The sequence below is a fragment of the Pantherophis guttatus genome, chromosome 4 (genome assembly GCF_059756535.1).
Source record: "Pantherophis guttatus breed Tessera chromosome 4, ASM5975653v1, whole genome shotgun sequence".
Lineage (NCBI taxonomy): Eukaryota > Metazoa > Chordata > Lepidosauria > Squamata > Colubridae > Pantherophis > Pantherophis guttatus.
Genome location: NC_142066.1, coordinates 29,003,972 through 29,027,229, shown reverse-complemented (window position 1 = coordinate 29,027,229; position 23,258 = coordinate 29,003,972). Strand labels below are relative to the sequence as shown.

The 23,258-nt window shown below is 40.8% G+C and overlaps 1 protein-coding gene across 2 annotated transcripts in view; it reads left to right on the top strand.

Moving 5' to 3' along the window:
• The window catches only part of GRIN2D (glutamate ionotropic receptor NMDA type subunit 2D), a 56,773-nt gene that overhangs the window by 24,423 nt on the left and 9,092 nt on the right, over window positions 1-23,258 (top strand). The window contains exons 2-11 of one of the 2 annotated variants that reach the window (XM_060692799.2): window positions 638-1,059; window positions 1,852-2,444; window positions 4,208-4,322; window positions 5,455-5,651; window positions 6,207-6,360; window positions 7,154-7,307; window positions 8,689-8,814; window positions 8,971-9,200; window positions 15,070-15,230; window positions 19,554-19,741. In XM_060692799.2, coding sequence (XP_060548782.1) covers window positions 661-1,059; window positions 1,852-2,444; window positions 4,208-4,322; window positions 5,455-5,651; window positions 6,207-6,360; window positions 7,154-7,307; window positions 8,689-8,814; window positions 8,971-9,200; window positions 15,070-15,230; window positions 19,554-19,741 — 2,317 coding nt within the window. In that variant the 5' untranslated portion in view covers window positions 638-660. Of the gene's footprint in view, window positions 1-419; window positions 1,060-1,851; window positions 2,445-4,207; window positions 4,323-5,454; window positions 5,652-6,206; window positions 6,361-7,153; window positions 7,308-8,688; window positions 8,815-8,970; window positions 9,201-15,069; window positions 15,231-19,553; window positions 19,742-23,258 lie in introns of those variants that run through there. The other variant, XM_087891844.1, reaches the window with a different exon arrangement.

The window sequence follows — 23,258 nt, the reverse complement described above, 5'->3', positions numbered from 1 at the left end:
CAACCATGTTACTAACTTAACAACTGCAGTGATTCACTTAACAACTGTGGCAAGAAAGGTTGTAAAGTGGGGAAAGTTCACTCAACAACTGTTTTGTTTAGAAACAGAAATGTTGGGCTCAATTGTGGCCTTAAGTCGAGGACTACCTGTATATCTACAGGACCGGGGTTTAGAAGGACTAACCTTCAGGGAAGAAAAATTGGGAAATGTGAAGTTTGGGAGGAAGAATTACTTCATTTCATATGTTCAATGGATTCTCTTTTTATCTTCCCAACCCTGAGCTGGTCCGTTTAGCAAGGGACAAGAATGATATAAAGCAGGGGTGGAGAATGATGGCCCTTTTATGACTTGTGGACTTCAACTCCCAGAATTCCTGAATCAGCCATGCTGGCTCAGGAATTCTGGGAGTTGAAGTCCACAAGTCATAAAGGGGCCATGGTTCCTCACCTCTGATACAAAGAAACTGGACACCATCAAGGGATGCCTTGGGAGAGAAAAGGTAGACTAGCCCAAACACCATTCTGGTTGCCAAGCCAAATTCTTTCCATTTGAGTTCTGAGGTCACAGTTGGCCTCCTGTCCTCTTTGATGTTTTGCTTCTCATTCCCTAGTCTCTTTCTTCTTCCAACCTACTACAGGGGGAACATAGAGGTCCTGCGAGATGAGCCTGCCCCCGGGCACCCCCGCTGCTAGGATGCTCTTTGTTATGGCTCTGGCCTGCGCCAGCCCTTTCCTGGACCTACGGCGACGAACCATCAACATTCCCATTATTTTCAGTGGCTCAACCTACACACCAGAAAGTGCCCGGTTCTCACCTGAGGATTTTCGCAATTTCTCCATGGAGATCAACCCCATCCCTGTCGTTCTGAACGACACCAATCCTCGTAGCCTAATTGTACGGCTCTGTGATGTCCTCTCCTCCTTGCATATCCATGGAGTTGTTTTTGAAGATGATATACGAACGGAGGACGTCGCCCAGATCCTGGACTTCATCTCAGCACAGACCTCAGTTCCAATCATTGGCATCAATGGAGGATCAGCCATTGTTCTTACTCCCAAGGTAACAACTTCCTGGGCTTATTTTGCTACCTGAATATACATGGAAGCTCGGTCACTTAACAGAAATCTGCTTATTCATTAGGTGAACAATTAGGAAAAAGGGCCCTTAGTTGATAATTTAACTGTTAGGTGTACAGAAATGTGTATACATGAGGGAGGGGACATGGCAGAGATTAGAAATAATAGCAGAACTGAAAAAAAATCAATATTACCGAGGTATAATAGAATTATATTACATCTTCATTTTCAGCTTCATGTAGGAGTTAGTAGATCTAATAAGATGGTCTAATTCTGTTCATAAAGACTTGGGAATTATTTTTTGTGAAAGATCAGTTGCTGGGAAGGGCTGGGTTGAAAGCAGAACTTAAAACTGGAACTGTTATCTCCTCATCAAGTCGGGCTGGCCTAATCTCTCCAATTGTGTATTTTAATTTGGATTTTTAATGGGGGATTTTAACTGTCAGGCCAAAATGTTTAATTTATTTTTAAATTGTTTTTAAATTTTGTATTTGATGTTTTTACTTCTGACTGTTCATCGCCCTGAGTCCTTCGGGAGAAGGTGGTATATAAATTTAAATATTAAATTAAATTAAATTAAATTGAAAATATTTGGAAAGTTGTATGCTTCATTTGAATCTGGGTGGGAAATGAGTGGAAAACTCATTTTAAGATTGTAAGCTGCCCAGAGTTGCCCTGTGATAAAGTGGGCAGCCAGTACATTTTACAAATAAATAAATATATAAAACCATTTCTGCTTTTCAGCCTGATCACTTTTGTTCTTTCTAAAATCCAGGAGAAAGGATCAACATTCCTGCAGCTTGGTTCCTCAACCAAACAACAATTGCAGGTGATGTTTGAGGTCCTGGAACAATATGACTGGACAGCATTTGCCGTCATTACTACCCTGTTTCCTGGCTATGAAGATTTTGTAGATTACATTGAGGTCCTGACCGATAGCAGCTTCATTGGTTGGGAGCGCCGCAGCACTGTGACCCTTAACCTCACTGATGACCCAGATGGAGCCCGCCTGAAACGCCAGCTCCGAGAAATAAATGCCCGTATTTGCCTTCTCTATTGTTCCCGTGATGAAGCAGAAAGCATCTTCCGTGCCGCTCGTGAAGTCAAACTTACTGGTCCTGGGTATATTTGGTTCATGGCAGGCGCCAACTTTGGTAGAACTGCCTACCTGCCTGAGGAACTGCCTGAGGGACTCTTCATGGTGCTTTCAGCAGGATGGAAAGATGATCTTTACCACAGAGTACAAAACGGGGTGGCCATAATTGCCAAAGGCGCTGAGGCCCTCTTCCAAGTCTACGGCTCAATTCCAAAATTCAACAGTGATTGCCGGGCACCCAATCTCACCCAATTCAACGAGAATCTACATCGGTTAGCAGGGAAAGAGGCTGGGGAGGGCGTTTTAGGTGGGAGGGTGGTGCAATCAAGTTGTTCCCATCCACGAACAACTCTGACCTGTTCCCACCCTGTGCCTTTTTCTCCACTTCCATTCTTTTCTTGATTTGCACATCATTCCACCCATTTAATTCCAAAATCTGATGCCTCCCAGATGTGTTGGATACAGCTTTTGCCTTTCCTAGCTGGCATAAGATTGTGTAGTATCCAAGACAATTGGAGAAGGATCATCCCAAGCAATAAGAAGTCTTGCATCATGCATACATTTACAATATGGCATAAACTTAAATGGACCACAGTTGTATCTAATCACCTGGAGTCTAACTCTGTTCCTCTGTTACGTCTTTGAGCATAATCATACTATGCTTTCTTCTTGGCACTGCAATACTGCTTCTATTATGGTATTCCAAACTATAGTTTTACTTTCAGAACCAGCACTCTGATACAGGGGTGGGCTTCAAAAATTTTAGCAAGGGGTTCTCTGCCTGGTTGCTGGGTGGGCGTGGCCATAGTGAGCGTGGCCTAGTCGGCTTCCTGCACCATGGTGGGGGGGGCATTTTTGCCCTCCCCGGCCTCCAGAGGCTTTCCTCAAGCCTCCGGGAGAGCGAAAATGGCCTCCTCAAGCTCTGGAGGCCCTCTGGAGGCTAGAAACAGGCCCGTTTCTGGCCTTCCTGAACTTCTAGTAGGCCCGTTTTTCACCCTCCCCGAGTCTCTGAGCGTGCCCTGCACTTACCTGCATCCAAAATGGGTCGCATGAGGACTCCTGGAAGGGGTGGGGTGGATGGGGTGGGGCCAGCCAGGAGAGGGTTTTGGGGGTTCTCCGAACTGCACAGAATCTTAGCTAGAGGTTCTCCCGAACCCCTGCGAACTCGCAGCAGCCCATCCCTGCTCTGATATTCCTCCTTGTAGTCCCCAGAATAAGGGATGCCGAAGTGGCTTTGGTTGCTTGATTACAAGCATTGCTTGATTACTGCCATTCTAATTTAAGCTAGGGTACAGGATAAGGTCAGGACCAACTTCCTTCTTCTTTGGTCTGATTTGCTCCTCTGGACTTTCTTTATTTCATATTATTTTTACTTGAAGATATTCAAATGCAGAAGAAATGCACCACTGGAGAAAAAACAGGGAGAATCTTGAAGCCAGACCCATGACAATTCATGTTTTTCCATTGGCCAATAATAAGGGAATAGAAAGGGGATAATAGATGCAAAACCTGGACAAGAAGACGACTCATGTGGTCTATAATGAATGGCACATTCACAAAATCAAGACAAAACCATTTGACCACTAGGTGGAACAGATGGAAGGAAGGCGTGAGAGGGATTAGCAATGGGCACAGCAAGTTGAATACTGATATTCTATCTCATTGTTTCTAAAGTGGGTAGAGAATATCCTACTTTATTAGTGGGAAAAGTTGCTAAGATTTAGTTGAAGGGGGGCAAAAATTAGCTTTTCTGCAGAGGTCAGTGAATAGATCTGTTTCTTTTTACTCTGCAACTTTACCTGTTCCACCTTGTATTCGCAAACCGAATTCCTCCCACGTGTCATCCATCTCGACTCAAAATTGGCTTTTTTTGTTTCTTGGTTTCTTTTAGAAGCCTAGTCCACATCTTCCCAAATATTCTTTCTCAGACATTGGATAAAAGTTTTTGGGGTCAGGCTTGGGGACAGGAGAATAGGTAGGGGTTAAAAACAGATTGGGGTTGTCCAAAGAGCTTCTCTTCTGTCTTTTCACACAGTTATTTCATGAATGTCACGTGGGGTGACAAGGACTTCTCCTTTAATGAAGACGGCTACCTGATCAATCCGTCTTTGGCTGTAATCTCACTTAGCAAACATCGGACTTGGGAAGAGGTGAGTTTAAGCGGGGTGGGGGAAAGGGAGGAATGAGCTGTAGGTTGACGAGAAAGATAGCTGGAGGGCAGGCAGGTTTAGAAAAGAAGTAATATGGAGTGAAGGTGACTGCGGAAAACATGATACATGTGAATTTGGAGTTGGGGCAGATTTCTGGAAGCTTCTGACGACTAGAAGCAGAGAGAGAGCTTTCCGGTCTCCATTCTTTCCCCATCACATCTGAGTTCCCTACAGATAAAAGAGACCAAAGAACTTTTAATTACATAAACAAGCTAAATCAAACCAGATTTTATAATCACTATGTGGCTTCTGGCCAATAGAAAAATGTATGGGCTAATGTATACAGTCCTGACTCCAGCTTTGGAAATTGCTGAGGCTGGACACTGAGCCAAGCTAAATCACTGAATGATGCCAGAAGACGTTTCTTGTCTATCCAATATTTTTACCTCTGTCTTGTTCCCAAAGGACATTCGTTGAAGGATGAGTGTGATTTTAAGGGAAAGGGGTTGATGGGAAAATTCAAAATGTAATATAAGAAGCTGAATTTCGGAGCTCTTTTTCGAAAGGAAAAGGCCTGTCTTGTTTTGATGGATTGAAACAATTCTTGTATGTTGAATGAATTTGGCATCGCCTTAGGGCAGTGGTGGCTTTTTGCCGTCACGTGTCAAAAACGGGGAGGACGGAGGGGGGGGTGTCGCGCACTTGCATGCCCACACCCATAATTCAATGCGCCCCGCCCCCTCGCGCATGCGACTCCACTGTGCTTTCCCCACTTTTGGCACGTGATGGCCCAGTGGGCCCAGTAGGCTTGTTTTTTGCCCTCCCCAGGCTCCAGAGGCTTTCTAGGAGCCTGGGGAGGGCAAAAACTGCCTTCCTCCTCCCCTGGAGGCCCTCTGGAGGCCAGAAACAGCCCGTTTCCCGACTTCTGGTGGGCCTGGAAGACCGAAAATCAGCTGGCTGGCATGCGCATGCACGCTGGAGCTGAGTTGGGCAATGCTCGTGTGCCCACAGATATGGCTCTGCGTGCCTGTGGCACATGTACCATAGGTTCGCCATCACGGCCTTAGGGGGTCTGGCAGGACTATGAAGATTGGGGATGTATCTAATCTCTTCTCTTCGCCTTGGGAGGCAGGTGGGAAGGTGGGAGCGACGAATCCTGAGTATGTCACGCTATAGGAAGTTCCTGCAACCCGTGGATGACAACAAGCACTTGATGGTGGCAACTTTGGAGGAAAGGCCCTTTGTAATTGTGGATGACATTGATCCTGCCACCAAGACTTGTATCCGTGACTCGGTGCCCTGCCATCATCCTCTCAACCACACTGACAGGTATTTTCAATATGCTTGAAAAGGGTGCTCACAAGTATGGCAAATTATTCTTAGACTTTAATCCTGTTCTTCCTGAAAAATATCAGAGCACCTCATGGGGCTTATGTACATCATTCCAGTTAGATTCCACCTTTTTCCTAAGAAACCTGGAGTGGTACATGTTATTTTCTTTTCTAGCTCCATGTTTTTATCATTTTTATTTATTTATATCCCACTTTAGTATTTTTATAAATAATTCTAGGCAGTGAACATACTAATACTTCTCCCTCTTCCTCTATTCCTCACAACAACAACAACCCTGTGAGGTGGATTGGGCTGATAGAAAGTGACTGGCCCAAAGTCATGCTAAGACAGGATTAGAACTCACAGTATCCTGGTGATTGGCCCAAAGTTACTCAGGTGGCTTCCCCAAAGTCCCAGCCAATGAAATTTATGACTGGCTGAGGAATTGAGTTCCACACCAACCACAATGCTGCACTGGTTCTTATTTACTTTCTGTGATGTTCCTAAATTACTCGTTGAGTTCCTTTTTCACTTTCCTTGCACTGTTCACAGCAATCAGTTAAAGAAGAGATGTTGTAAAGGGTTTTGCATCGACATCTTGAAGCGTTTGGCGAAAACTCTGGGATTCACCTATGACCTCTATCTTGTCACCAATGGCAAACATGGGAAAAAAGTAAATGGCATGTGGAACGGCATGATTGGAGAGGTAATTGGAGACTAGGGGCTTCGATTTCCACACAAAATCTTAGAAATGGATTCCTGTTCTATTCCTGTTCTCAACTCCTCCTTCACACTAGCAATTCCAGTTCCTCTTGACTCTTAAGTCCTTCTATATGATAGCCATCCACTTACAACCATTCGTTTAGCATCCATTCAAAGTTAAAATGGCACTGGAAAAGCTGACTAATATTCCTATTTACACTTACAACAATCACAACATTCCCACGGTCACATGATTAAAATTGGGGCGTTTGGCAACTGGCATATATTTACTATGGTCGCAACATCCTGAGGTCACATGATCACCATTTGCAACCTCCTCAGCCAGCTTTCAGCAAACAAATTCAGTGGTGGATGCTGAATTTGCTTAACAACCGCATCATTCACTTATGAATTACAATTGCAGTGGTTTGCTTTACAAGCATGGCAAAAAAGATTGTAAAATTGGGTGTGACTCATTTAACCAATTTGCATAGCAACAGAAATTCGGATCGCAATTGGGGGTCATAAGTCAAGGACTACTTATAGAGCTTTCTGGAACTGTATGGAAGAAAGGGACTGTCTTAACAGTCCATTGACAGTGATTGCTCATCTAATCTTCACTACAGCTTATGGGAAAGCTGCCCCTGCCCCTTAAAACTATATATTCTTGCTTCTTAACATATTATGCCTTAGACAGCATTAATCTTTTCATCTGGCTCACAAATCTCAGGATGTTTATTTGTCTCCTGCCTCAGAAAAACAAACCCACTCTCTCATCCTGTCTGTTTCCCTATCAGGTGTTTTACAAGCGAGCTGACATGGCAATTGGATCCCTGACCATCAATGCAGAAAGAGCTGAAGTCATAGATTTCTCTGTGCCCTTCGTTGAGACAGGCATCAGTGTCATGGTGTCCCGCAGCAATGGAACTGTTTCACCTTCTGCCTTCCTAGGTGAATGCTCAGGATGAGATTTGAGCAAAGGAAAAAACATTGAGGGAGGGAGATGGGGTGGTGTGGTGTTGGACAAAGAGGTTACAGGTCACTCTTCCCGCATGGTAACATTCACTGATTTCAGAACAAGGACTTAGTCAGTCTCAGGGAAAGCACCAGAAGGCAAGAAAAAGAAACAGTGGATGAAACTAATCAAGAAAAACAGACAGAAAACAGAACAATAGTTGGAAGGGACCTTGGAGGTCTTCTAGTCCAACCCCCTGCTTAGGCAGGAAACCCTACACCACTTCAGACAAATGGTTATCCAATATCTTCTTTAAAACTTCCAGTGTTGGAGCAGCCACAACTTTTGGAGGCAAGCAGTCCCACTGATTAATTATTCTAACTGTCAGGAAATTCCTCCTTTGTTCTAGGAATTAAGAAGCAACCTGGAATTAAGGAGAAACTAACAGTGAGGACAATTAACCAGTGGAAAAGGTTGCCTTCAGAAGTTGTGGGTGCTTCATCACTGGAGGTTTTTAAGAAGAAACTGGACAGCCACCTGTCTGAAATGGTATAGGACAGTAATGTCCTAATGGCTAATGGCTAATCTTTTTGGCATCGCGTGCCAAAAGCGGGATATGCGGGGGGGGGGTGTCGCACGCATGTGTGCCCACACCCATAATTCAATGCACCCCGCAACCCCCCCGCATTCTCCCCACTTGGTATGTGATGGCATGATGGTCCCGGTAGGCCCATTTTTCGCCCTCCCCAGGCTCCAGAACCTTTCTGGGGAGAGTCTCCAGAGGCCAGAAACAGCCTGTTTCCTGACTTCCTGTGAGCCCAGAAGGCCCAAAAATCAGCTGGCCAGTGTGTGCATGCGCACCGGAGATAAGCTAGGGCAACGCTCACGTGCCCACTGATATGGCTCCACATGTCACCTGTGGCACGCGTGCCATAGGTTTGCTATCACGGGTATAGGGTCTTCTGCTTCAGCAGGGGGTTGGACTAGAAGACTCCAAGGTCCCTTCCAGTTCTATTCTGATTGATTGATTGAATAACAGAATAACAAAAGTTGGGACTTTGGAGGTCTTCTAGTCTAACCCCGTGGTCAAGCAGGAAACCCTGTACCATTTCAGACCAAATGATTGTTCCATTTCTTCTTAAAAACATCCAGTGTTGGAGCATCCACAACTTCTGGAGACCTGTCGTTCCACCGATTAATTGTTCTAACTAATGAGCTGTGTCTTGAATTTTTTTGGTTACCATCTTTAATTTGGTATCAGTAATCTGACTAGGAGGCTGGAAAATGAAGAGGTGAGGTGAGATCTTAATTCATGAAGGAAAGGGGATTTTTTAAAAAAATGTCAGTTGAGCATCCACCCCATTTCTCTTTCCACAGAGCCTTACAGCCCTGCTGTTTGGGTGATGATGTTTGTCATGTGCCTGACGGTTGTTGCAGTGACCGTCTTCATCTTCGAATATTTCAGCCCAGTGGGCTACAACCGCAGCCTCAGCAACAGCAAACGTGAGTATACCACTGCTTCAGGGAGAGGGAGAGAGAGTGGAAATTTGGGCTCCCCCTGGAAGTCAAGCAGTGCATCTGATTGGTTTTTAAGCTTTCCCAGGTCAGGTTAGTTTTTGAAAGTTATTTTCTCCTCCCATTCCCCCCTCTGCTTTCTAGGCACTGGAGGCTCCAAATTCACCATTGGAAAATCAATCTGGTTGCTTTGGGCATTGGTGTTTAATAATTCTGTGCCTGTGGAGAACCCCAGAGGTACCACCAGCAAGATCATGGTGCTGATCTGGGCATTCTTTGCCGTAATCTTCCTTGCCAGCTACACAGCCAACCTGGCTGCCTTTATGATCCAGGAGGAGTACGTTGACACGGTGTCTGGGCTGAGTGACCAGAAGGTGAGAAGAAGGGGATGGTTGATGGGGTTCATGAGGAAAAAGAGGCGATCTACTCATCTGCTTGGCCTTCAATCTCCAGACTTATTTATATACATGGTTCCTCATTTCTTGGGCTTCCCCCCTCTCCTTCATCCTTAAAACTATTTTGCTTTTGTTAAAATAAAACAAGATACCAGGTAATGAAACTTGACCTTCCGTCAGGTTAAATGGATTGAGAATTCTGTCATTTTTTAAACTGAGGTAGAAATGAATGTTCTAGTGATTGAAAACTCCTTGTCTAGTCCATTGCTCTGATATTTGACTAACTTAAACATCAGGGAAAGGTATGCTATTGGTACAGTTTAAGATTAAGAGTAGGGTTGCATCTTTGTTTTTCTTCACTGTCCGTTTCCATCTAACATTTCCTGATGAAACCAAGATTTTTTTTTTACCTAGTCTGCTTATATTGTCTTAGATCTGAGCTCTGTGAATTGTCTTGCAAAGCAGCTTGTCTTCCAAGATAACCTTCCTTTGATTGAGCCATTCAGACTTTGCAAGGGTTATTTTAAATAGTGTTTAGAAGATGTACCTGACTGTGATCAGGCCAGCTCGGGAAAGGGAAAACTTGCTCTGTATTCTGAAGAGTGGCTCAGGAAATGCCAGTCAAAGAGAAGATAGAATTATCCTGAATAAGACAAGAAGGCAGGGACCTATAAAGATTTTTGTTTCCCATTTTAAAATGCCAGAAAGTTATGAAGTCTATGATCATTGGAGAACTATTTGTAAAGACCTTGATGATATTGAATTTCAGACCTCCTCTATAGAAAGCAAATGTGTTCATCATATTATACCTTGTACTACCCAGCATGTGCTGCCTTGAATTCAGTAATCTTTCCTTTGGAGAATCAGAAGAAGCCCTGATGTCATGGCTATCTGAAAAACAGAAGAGCTCCAACTCTACATCTGCCACAAATCCAACATGGTTTTGTTATTATACCCTCCTGTCTATCTCATGAAAAGGCATCTCAGTAGCCAATACAGGTAGTCCTCAGCTGACAACAGCAAATGTGACCATCTTAAACGATGCAGTCATTTTATGGCCATTTTGCTTAGCAATGGCAATTTCAACATCTCCTGCTTTTGTTAAGCAAATTCCATGCCATCATTAAGTGAAGAAGTCACATGGTCGCTATTTGTGACGACCTGCCAGCCTCCCCATTGACTTTGCTTGTAGGAAATTAACAAAGGAGTCTCAAGTGGCAACTAGGTGACCAATGCAGGGATGCTATAAGAGCTGAAATATCTAGGACTGATCATAAGTACCACTCATTCAAGTGCAAGTTAGAATGACCATTGAACAAGTGGTTGTTAAGTGCTTCTAATTTCAAACATAGAGGTTATATTTTGCAGAGAGAGAGAGATCACACAGATATAATAATAAAACTGTATTAAATTTGTATGCAGCTTGATTGGAATGATACTAGTTGGCTCCCAATAAACAAAGAAATTACAATAAAAGATTAAAAATGGCACCCCTGACAAACTGGATGGAAGAGCCTTGGTACTACAGTGGTTTAAAGCACCCTGTTATTAACACAGCTGCCTGCAATTTACTGCTGGTTCGAATCTCTCCAAGGCTCAAGGTTGACTCAGCCTTCCATCCTTTCTAAGGTAGGTTAAATGAGGACCCAGTTTGTGGGGGCAATAAGCTGACTTTGTATAAATATACAAAAGTATGAAGGCTATTGCTTAACGCACTGTAAGCCGCCCTGAGTCTTCGGAGAAGGGCGGCATATAAATCAAATTACACCGCCCTGAGTCCTTCGGGAGTAGGGCGGTATACAAATCAAATAAATAAAATAAAATAAAAGGAAGCAAGGGGTCTCACTTCCCATGTTTGTTTATTAAGGTGTAAATTACCTAAACCAGGTGTATTTCCAAACCTGATTCCTTCAAATGCTTTAGACTTCAATTCCCATCCTTCCTTCCAGCATGGGAACGGAATTCCAGTACCTTTGGAGCATACCAAGTTACAGGAGATGGGCAAGCTGTTGGACTCATTTGTCACATTTAGAAGCTCCACAGGGCCCTCCACCGGAAGCCTTGTTGGTACCCAGCATGTATTGGATGTATTTATAAACCAGGACGTGGCTGATTATCGCCTGGTAATTAGCCCCTGACGAACAACCACAGCTGTGGGAAGGAGGGGGCCACGCAAATCGGACCAGCTGTGGCATGGCAGCCCGGCTCCCATTGAATCCTTTTCGTTAAGAGCTAACAAGCTGGGGTGTAATTAATAGGCATAATTAATGTCCAACAAGAAACGCAATCTCAGATAAATATTAAACAGCTCAGTTTAACAAATTCACACTGGGTGGGGAGGGAGGGAAAGTTGGTAATTGGAAGCAAAGAAAGGAAAGTTTTGCAAAATGTGCTTGAAATGGGCATTGCTGGATAGATTTCATACTCTGAATTAAGCCACACAGAGCTGGGTAGCTTTCTGCCTTGGCAGCCGTATCTGGGACTGCAGATTTAGTGGTGTAAAATTCCACAGCGGAGGCCTGTTAATGTCTTACAACACTACAGTGAAGAATCTTTCAGTAGCAGCAAGAAGCAAACAGATAAAATTGGAGATGCTAGCTTTGAAGGAGCAGCATTGCTCTTCTGGAGCTTGCCGTGATGAAGGGCACTGGATTTCGTTCTTTTGTGGCCATGGGCAACCTGAGGTCTCGATCCTCTGGCCTCTTTTCAAAGCCCCCAGCAAGCCTTTGGCTCAGAGTGTGATCAAGAGAAACATGCTCCTCCAGAAGTAAAAGGCAGAGGTGGCTGGGGCAATAAAAAAAGGAAAAATTCTTGCTTTCCTCCTCCCTTTGGCTCCAACCCTACTATTCGCTGGTTTGTGACCCTGTCACAATGTGGCTCTTGAAGGATAAAACTCCAGCATTACTGCCTATTAAAACAGAAATCTTGCCTTTGTTTCTCTGACAAAGCTGTGCAGTCCATAAAACCTAACAAGCCAGCTCATCTCGAAGGTATCACAAGCCTCTTCATGTTCTTAGTCACAAGCATTTCTCCATCTCTGCATCCTGCCATCTTCTCCTGCCACATATTCTTAGCCACTTCCATTGGTCCTTTCTCTGTTCCTTTTTTCCACTGTTCTTTGATTATATCCACAGCTCTGTCAAGCTCCAGATAATCTGCACCCGTCTCCTATATTCCTTTCCAGGGTTCTCTGGAGCCTTTTCTCCCTCTAATGCAAGGGTGGGGAACCGTGGCCCTTTTACGACTTGTGGACTTCAACACCCAGAATTCCTGAGCCAGCCATGCTGGCTCAGGGATTCTGGGAAGCCCGTAAGTCATAAAAGGGCCGTGGTTCACTACCCCTGCTGTAATGGCTCCTCAGCTATTTGCCACCGAGTAGCCTCATTCCACGATCCTCATTTAGAGGAATCAATCCCTTCAGTGTGCTGATGCTCTGACTTTTGTCCCTGACTAGGGATGGGTTTTAAATTGGCCGCTTCTTCCTTATCTGTGCTATGCTGAAGAAAGGTCCGAGGGTCCCCCAGAACAGCAGTGTGTTATAGGCAATCAATTTGATGTGGCTTGAAACGTGACAAGGATGTTTTTCTCTACAGCTTTCTGAAGTCCTTTCTTAGAAGAGAACAAACAGGCTGTCCCTGCCCTTGATCCTTCTAAATGTGTCCCGGTCTATTTCCGTATTGCTGATCTCTGTGCACCTCTCTGTCAACAATCATTTTCTGACAACTGCTGAATCCTTTTGTATCTAGAATTATCTTTCCATGGCGTCCATCTATTTCTGAGGCCATTGGAGACCTCGCTTCCACCCATAGGCATATACCCTGCTTGCAGTTGGCTTTCTAAATTATTTGCTCTCCTCTTCTTTTACATAAAAGACAAAGTTAACTGTTCACCCCAGAGTTTAAATATAGGTCTTCAGTTTATATGTATGCATCTTGAATTTACATGTATGCATGTATTTTGAGTTTAAATATATGTATATATAATATATAGAATGCATCTTGTTTAAATATATGTATGTTGAATTTAGATCTATGCATGTACAATCTTGTTTAAATGTATGTATGTATGTATGTATGTATGGTTGTATGTACAGTATGCAAATGAAACAAAATGTTAAAAAGTTACAAAATTTATGTAGTTACTTACCAAGAATAGCTAAATTATATTAAAATAACCAAAATATTTTTACAATCCTCAAGGCATGTCACAACTTTTGAGCACCCCTAGTTTTTGGAAATTGAAAGTTGAAAAAATCGACATGCCCTAGACTATGCATGTATGCATGTATCAAATTTAAATGTGTATATGTATCTTGAGTTTAAATGTATATATGTAACTTGAGTTTAAATGTATGTATGTATGTATGTATGTATGTATGTATGTATGTACGTACGTATCAAGTTTATATGCATGCATGTATCTTGAGTTTAAATGCATATATCCAGGTATATACGGAGAGAGAAAGAGAGAGAATCATCCTAGAAAAGATATACATAAATTTTGTGCAGCCTCAAAGCTACTTGCAGAATTCAGAATCTCTCTAGGCTTTTCCTAGGTACCACTTTCATAAGTGTTCTTAACTTTTAAGCGCCCAAATTGTAAACCTGGTAATTGATTACAACCTGTAGGGTTAATAACCAGTTGTGCTGCATGAAACTGACATGGAGAGCCATTAGAAAATACAAGGTAGATTCAAAAAATAATATTTAGAGCAGTGAAATGCAATCAACAGTATTTATCTTTCTTTCTTCCTAACTGTTACTATGTGACTTGGAGTTACACATATAGTATACGACTGTTTTTTCTGCTAAGGGTATACAAAAGTTTATTTGGCCTCATGTTCTTGACTCTGAAAGCCTCTTTCCCAAAGCTGTTTTTAATTACAAAATGATATTGGAGCTCAGTTATACCTGCTTATATGTGACAAGTGAGAAGCCCCTGAGACTTATTCTCAGATATACTTTCAAGAAATACTAACATCATTCACCTGGATTGCCAGAAAAATTAAAAGGAGAAATTCTATGACTATATCCTTGGAAAAATCCTTCCTGATACCAGTGTTTCTCCTTTTGTTAGAATGAAATATAAAAAATAGAAATATTATATGTATGTATGTATGTATGTATGTATGTATGTATGTATGTATGTATTGTAAAAAGGTAAAGAAGTGCTTGTGGATTTTTACCCCGCTAATTGTGTCCAATGCAAAGGGGCGGTGCTCACCTCCATTTCAAGACCATATAGCCAGCGCTGTTTAAAAAAAAAAAAATGTAGTCACGTGACTAGCATGACATCACAGAGCACTGTTACCTTCCCACTAAAGTGGTACCTATTTACTGTATCTATTTCTATTTGCATGGTTTTGAGCTGCTAGGTTGGCAGAAGCTGAAGCAAGGACAGGAGCTCAACCTGTCCTTGCTTCAGCTTATATATGTGTGGGTATGTGTATGCACACACACACACACACACACACACACACACACACACACACACACACGTATACGCATATGTATGTGTGTGTATACACACAGAAACATATATTACAATTAAGATTAATAAAACTTTTTAAAAGATAAGTCCAGCAATGAGTTGTCCTCCTAACCATCCATATTTTAGCCAGCCAGCTCTAGATTTACCTGACCTCTGACATAGCAGAAATCTCCTGATATCTAGAAATCCAAATTTTGGATATGATTTCTATTGGCTAGCCAAACATCATGTATTTCACTCAGCCAAAACACAGAAGCTTCCAATCCTCTCAGATAGGATTAGTCTCTTATATCCTGAGTGTATTTCCATTTCTAAGGATGGGCTGGCAATGCCTGTTTCATTTGTCTACTCTCCACAGTTTCAGAGACCCCAGCACCATTATCCTCCTTTGAGATTTGGCACAGTTCCTAATGGTAGCACCGAAAAAAATATTCGGAACAACTATGGAGAAATGCATGAATATATGGGGAAGTACAACCAGCGCAGTGTGGAAGATGCACTTCAGAATCTGCAGACAGGGTAAGTAAAGAGGGAATGGGAGGAAAGACCAATATAACATTGGGAGAACGGGTAGGGAAGGAAGACAAGATTGTTGTTCCCCCCCATGTCTTCATTTAGCCACTCCAATTTTAATATTGTCTCCTGTGATCTAGAGTAGATGGTCAGTGGTCACTCACATTCCAGCTGGTGTTGCCAGGTACAAAGAATCTTATTGATCATGCCTATTCATAAGAATCTAGTCAACTAATAGTCAGTACTAAATTGCCACTAGATAAGAGTTAATGGAATTCAAGAGGGGCTGGATTTAGGAACTTAAGGACTCCAGGCTAATTACTCACTTGACTCCTCCTCCAGGGTCTGCCTGCTCTTCTCTTACAGGTGTAACATCTGAAGATCTTACCAGCAAACACATTCCAGCAAGTTTTAGACATTTCTCACATTCTCTCTACTAGCTGGCTGTGTTTGGAGTGCAGTCATATACCCTGAAAAAGGGGCCGTGTTTCCCCCTGCCTATGCAACTCACAGCTGCAAAGGGATATTAATTGCTGTGGCGATTACAGTGTGACATTTGATTAAGCAAGTGTCATGGGTGGCTGTTGGATGTGGCTGGTGACATGGCTGACTCTCACACCCATATTATTTTGTGACCTTGTAACACAAGTTTGTTAATTAGTTTTTATTAAATAAATCTTGGTCAAGTTAATAACGTGAGTTTTGGTCAATTAATCAGTGAGTCGGTTGAGAGACTCACAAGAAAAAGGAGCTCTAAAGGCAAAAAATATATATTTTATTTTCAGAGCAAATACAATTTGGATAGAGAAAACAACTTTTTAGATGTGTTCCTCCCATGTAAGAGGACTGTCTCTTCAAGGATTTGTATTACTTAAAAACTAAAAATGTTAAAATCTGCTGATTTATTTATTTATTAGATTTTTATCTTGGCTTTATTCTTTATAAGTAACTCAAGGTAGTGAATATATATATATATACATATATATATGTGTGTGTGTGTGTGTGTGTGTGTGTGTGTATGTGTGTACAGTTAATATTTTGGGTTTCTTTCCGTGTAATTGTGACAATTACACGGGAAGAAACCCGAAATATTAACTGTACACACATATATACCCGTGAAAACTTACATAGACATATATATATATGTATATATATATATATGTATATATATATATATAAACACACACACACATATATATATATATACACACATACATACATACATACATATATACATATACATATACATATATACACACACACACACACACACACACACACACACACACACACACACACACACATATATATATATATATATATATATATATATATATATATATATATATATATAGGTCTTTGGTTATTTGGGTCTTCTCCCACGTAAAATTGGAAGTGTCTTGGCGACATTTCGACGAAATCTCATTCGTCATCTTCAGGCTGGTGTTCTCGGCTTCGTGCTTCCAGGAGCTCCTGGAAGCATGAAGCCGAGAACACCAGCCTGAAGATGACGAATGAGACTTCGTCGATACATCGCCAAGACACTTCCAATTTTACGTGGGAGAAGACCCAAATAACCAAAGACCTACATACAAACACCTGCGAAAACCATTTTCTCCACAACAACCCTATGAGGTGAGTTGGGTTGAGAGAGAGTGACTGCCTCAAAGTCAACTAGTACAGGAGTCTCCAATCTTGGCAACTTTAAGCCTGTAGGACTTCAACTCCCAGAATTCCCCAGCCAGCAAAGCTTAAAGTTACCAAGGAGACCCCTGACCTAGTTACTTTTATGCCTGAGGTGGGACTAGAACTCACAGTCTCCTGTTGATTGGGCTGAAATCACCCAGCCGACTTTCATGTCTAAAGCGGGACTAGAATTTATAATCTCCTAGTTTCTAGCTCTGTACCATCACTATACTAGACTGCCTCTTACCATTTTTATCAATGGTAAATTGATAAATATTCTGAATCCTTTCAGTTCAACCAGGTGTCTCCACAAATCTTCTGAATGCAGTACATAGGAGTAAGTCTGTATTTATGTTTAAAGAAATAAATAAATATGTGTGTAACTTTCTTGAGTCTTCCCATGAATACATGTTAGTCCCAACAGTGCCTACTACTAAGCAGGCTTCCTACTGTTCGTCACAACAGCGCTTTCTGTGAATGTCTATGAATTCTGGCTGATTCCTTTTGGAAAGAAACTAAATAAAACGAGCCCCACCCCATGAGGTACCCATTGCTAAAGGAACTGTGCAGCATTATGCTTTTAGTAAAGCTGCTAATGGGGGGTTTATATCTGAAATTTTCATATGTGAACGTTTTGCAACTTAAATTTTATTTTCCACAATACAAGAGGGATTATAACGGCCTCCTTTGAGCAGACATATGGATAGGGTCTTCATTGCTATTGGAACAGCTGTCAAGCCTGCTATCAATTTAAAAAGCCAACTGGCTGGGTTATTATAAATATATGATTTACTATTTAATCCTATATACCAAGATCACACATATATATGCTTCTAATTAAGACAGATTAACAGCTACGACATGATTCTGTAGAAAATTATGAACACTCACACACATACAGTAGTCTCACTAGTTTAGTTAAATGTGAATTTTATCCTGAAGGAAATTTGTTATATTTTATTATTTGCATTGCTTTTTAAATTCCTGCAGACTTCTTTTGATTCTGTATGCAGTTCAGTAGCATTTCTACCCCCCACCTCCACCCCATCCAAATCCAGAGCTGGTTCCAGGCATCACAATGTTGCTATGGTGTGCAAAAATATTGTAGACCAGTGTTTCCAACCTTAGCGATTTTAAGATGTGTGGACTTCAGCTCCCAGAATACCCCACTCTTCTCATTTCTGATTGGGGTATTCTGGGAGTTGAAGTTCACACATCTTAAAAGGGCTGAGGTTGGTCTCTTTAGAAGGAAGCAGAACTGTAGACATCTCTCCTACAGAAAGTTCATTGTAATAAGAACATCAGGCTATTATGCGTATAAGAAACTAGAAGTGGCAATATTGTACAACTAAAGTATTTAAGAGGAGATGAAAAGATAGAGGTGTATATATATATATATATATATGAGCCTTGGTAGTACAGTGCTTTAGAACACCCTGTCATTAACACAGCTGCCTGCAATTACTGCAGGTTCGAACCTTACCAGGCTCAAGGTTGACTCAGCCTTCCATCCTTTCTAAGGTAGGTTAAATGAGGACCCAGTTTGTGGGGGCAATAAGCTGACTTTGTATAAATATATAAAAGTATGAAGGCTATTGTGAATCAATCAACTTGAGGGAGTAATGAAGAACAAGGTGAAGGACAGGATTTATTCTAACAATAAATAACTTTTTTTCTTATTGGCTTATGAGTTGTATTCTTAGTGTTTTAAATCTCTGCCTATGTTTTTACTATTTTAGGGATATTAATCAGTCATAAAGAGCCAGTTTAGTGGTTAAGGCATCAGGCTAGAAAGTGGGAGACCTTGACTTCTAGTTCCACCTTAAACACGAAAGCCAGCTAGATGACTTGGGCCAGTCACTCACTCTCAGCTGAACGAACCCACCTCATACCATTATTGTGAGGAAAATAGGAGGAGGAAAGTGTGTTGGATATGTTTGCCACCTTGAGTTATTTGTAAAAATAATAAAGTTGGAATACAAATAAAAAATAAAGGTGGGATACAAATAAATAAAATAATATTTCTGTATGCTGTTTATTGATATAGATTGAGGATTAAGATATAGTAAGGTAGGCTGCTAAATTATTTGCTAGCTTCTTCCTTCTGGCCATCTATAGACATGGTTTCCTCCCAATTAGCTAATCCAAACTAGCCACCTTTTGCCTCGCAGGAAAACAACTCTACATCTTTCTATGGATTTATCAAACCAATTTACTTTTAAGCTGTGTGGGTTAGACTCCAAGAAAACTGAATTCTTTCAAGATTCAAAAACATGTGTGGGGTTCTTGGTGCTCTCTGAGCCTGGTTGTTTTCTTGCAGACATTTCATTACCCAACTAGGTAACATTATCAGTGCTAGGTGCATCATGAGAGCTAACAGTGATGATGTTACCTAGATGGGTAATGAAACATCTTCAAGGAAATAAGCAAGCTCTTAGAGCATCAAGGGGAGCACAGTTCAACCCTGAGCTACAAATACTATCTTCTATTAAAAACAGGTATCTGGTTTATTTGGAACAAATACTTAGATTGTTTTCAAAAGAGAGAAATTGAATCTGCAGTTCCTTACAGCCCACCTTCCCTGAGGTGCACCTTCTCTGTGTTCTCAACTCATCTCAACCTGCCTTTTTTTCCTGTCTGCAGGAAACTGGACGCTTTCATTTATGATGCAGCTGTCCTCAACTACATGGCCCGCAAGGAAGAAGGTTGCAAGCTTGTCACCATAGGAAGTGGGAAGGTCTTTGCCACAACTGGGTATGGCATTGCCCTGCAAAAAGGATCCAAATGGAAACGACCCATTGACCTGGCCCTGCTTCAGTTTCTCAGCGATGGTAAGACTTCATGGATCAGGCCCAGGTTCTAAGGAGGGACACGGGAATTGAAGTGGAAAGCCTGGGTTAGAAGCAAATAATGAATTGGGAGGCAGAAATAAATGTTGTAATGGACTTTTTGAAATATACCAGTACCTAAAATTAAAGAGTATTATGCATTATTCTAAGTGCATACTCTCAAGTGAGTGTCACTGGAAAAAAGTTTTTTTTTAACTATATAGCCCATTGGACTGTGAAGAGATCTAGAAAGAAAAAAACAAATGTGATTCAGAGTACCTGTAAATATGCATGTAGCATGACAAGAGCTCCTTAAAGCAAGGTAGGCTCCTTCTTAAGATTGACAAATTCAGGAAGATGTACAATAACTTTAAGGTGTACCTGAGAGATACTATTAGAGGGCCCTGCATGCTCTAAATCAAACTTGATTTTATTGAGGGCCGCAGCAGGGTTGTGCTTGACCTCAGAGGGCCGGGGTGGGTGAGGCCGGGGTGGGCGTGGCCAGCTCGACATCACTCGTGTCGGAGGCACCTGTAGTGGCCAAGTGGTAAGACAGGACTTCCCTGAGACCCTCACTCACTCTTATTATAATCTTCCTTCCTTCCTTCCTTCCTTCTTCCTCCCCCTCTTTCCTTATTTTTTCTTCCTTGCTTTCTTCTCATCTTTCCTTCTTTTTCTTTGTCTTTCCTCTTTCCCTTTCTCCTTTCCTGTCCCTTCTTGTATGCTCAAATGCAAAAGGGGCAACATTTTTCCTTTTGTTTTGTTTTTAGTTTGTTTTGCTAGCCCTCTGCCAGCAAAAATGGAGCCCGGGGGTCCCCAGCTCTGTTTTTGTTGGCAGAGGCACAGCAGGCCAGTTCTTTGCTGATTCCAAGACTTCCCCATGGGCCGGATGTGGCCCACAGGCCTTGAGTTTGACACCCTTACTCTAAATCATATGTTGCCCTTTGGAGCCAGATTTCCATGCAGCCATTTCCCAAACTGTATATCCTAAGTTGGTAATACCTTCCGCTGTGGGGCATCTCGTATCTATTTCTAAGACATATATTTAAAATAATTCCTAAAATTTTACATTCAAGGCTTATGCATGGGCCACGTTCTCTTCTCAGATTGACAAGCAGCAATCTACTTCATCTGTCAGCCATCAAATTGGATTAAGCAGCATCATTGTGATAAGAAAATATTTCTTCTCCTCGGCTAGAAATGGGGTGTGATGCTATTTTTCAGTACACAAATTCTTTTTAAATACTTTTTTATTAATAGGTCTTACATATATAGTAAGAAGTATATTCAAGGAAAAAGATATAACAAATGTGAAAGAGGAAGAAAAGAAAGGAGAAGAAAAGAAGAGACAAAGAAAAAAAGGAGATGGAAAATAAAATATGAGATATTAAAAATGGCTTCCAATTTTCCTCTCAGCAGTAATACATACAATTCTAATCAAATCTCTCTCCAAGATTTCATCATAATCATTATTCTTTTTAATCATCTAAACCATAAGTCACAAAATCATTTTCTTTTTTACACACAAAAAAATCCATAATAGGTTTCCAGTGGTTGATGAATGTCAATAATGACCTTTCTCTAATCAAAGAAGCCAATTTAGCCATCTCAGCAAATTCTGTCAATTTCATCTGATGTTCCTCCATGGTGTGTAATGACGAAACTTTCCACTTTGTACATATGATAATTGCCATAGTAATCACATATTGAAATAATCTTCCATGGCTCTTTTTAAACCCTTTATCCTTTATCAGTCTCATAAGGAAAGGTTCTGGCTTCAGTTGAATGTCTAAAATCCTCTGTATATACTGAAATCCTTTTTTTTTTAAAGTTTTTTTTACATATCTCTCAAGCATGATAAAATGTGCCTTCAAGTTGTTCACATTTCCATATATTTAAAATGCCTTTATACTTTCTAGATAATTTCTCTGGTGTCATGTACCCATAATACATCATTTTTATAAAAATTATCCTTAAGATCATAACAATGTAAATTTCAACCTTTTTGACCATACATTGATAGATGGATCCATCTGTATATTATTAGCCCACTTTAACATACCTTCTTTAACCTGCTTTTCTTCCATTTCAGATTTCAAGAAAATTTTATATGTTTTAGCAATTACATGTTCATCATTGGTACACAATCGCACTTCAAATTCTGTCTTCCTTTTCTTCATACGATGTCTTTCTATCTCTTTTAAATCTTTCTGATAACTGTAATACGGAAAACCACTGACAACTATATGATATATGATATAGTCTATATCCTATTCCATTAGTTCCTCTCTTGATTTAATGTTAAATTCCCCTTGCTGACTCTCTAATAATTTCTAGTATGGTATGTTAACTATTTGTCTTTGCTTGTAAAGACAAATATGTACAATGTTTTTTTTGCACAGTCTTGGTTTCTATCTATTCCATATTCTCAGTATGGCATTTCAAATGAAATGATTTTTAAAATCCACATTAACTTTACTGTAGCATAAGTATACATGCTGCCCATATCTTAGGTCATGTTTTTCTAACTCTAAAAGTCTTTTCTTTCTCAGCAACACCTATTCTTTCATCCAAACCATCAAACAAACAAAAAAAAAGGGGCTCCAAAATAGAATTTAAAAACTGGGAAACCAAATCCTCTTTTTTTCCTTTGCGTCTTGTTAGCACTCTGTATTTAAATTGTGTTTTTTCCCCTTGCATACAAATCTAGATATATATTTTTGAATGGTATATCAGTTGTCAAAAAGGTATAGTCTGAAGCAAAAACATTCTAGGCAAAACATTGATTTTGCTTATAAAATTCTCCCCAACAGTGACAATTTAATTTCTACCATCTTAAGATGTCCTTCTTAATTTCATTCCATGGCTGAACATAATTTATTTTGAAATAATATACAGTCACAGTAATTCAAGTATTTTACTTTTTCTCAATATTAAACTTTATCAGTTCTACTTGATCTTCTGTTTTCATGTTTTTTGTTATCATCTTCTGTTTTCCATGCATTGATTCTAAACTTTAGTTAGCACTGATTAGTTTCATTTAACACATACTAATTATTCATTTACATTTGCAACCAAGATTGCCAAATATACGACTGCATTTTTCTTCTGTACTGAGAAGTCCATGTTTAGTTTCTTTCAGATGAAATACAACTGGTAATATCAGTTTGATTTACAGTAGAGCGTAATAGAAACAAATGGATATTCCTGCAGCAAGCAGCAAATGCAACGATCTTGTACTGAAAATTAAGAGTTAAAGAACAAGGCACTGGCTGCTTCACCTTCAGCTAGCAAAATTCACCTTTATTCCAGTTTAAAAATGCAAACTACGTTTTTATCATCACTTCTCAAACATTCATGATACTCGCATTTTTTTAGTGCTGCAGACTGAAATTCATTATAACTGATAGTCCCTAAATAATTGTTTGTGGAAAGGGGCCCCTTAGTGGCTTCCTTTCTCCTTTTACTCTCAGCATTTGCCTCATTCCCAGATAGGCCATCCAATTAGTCCTCAATTTAC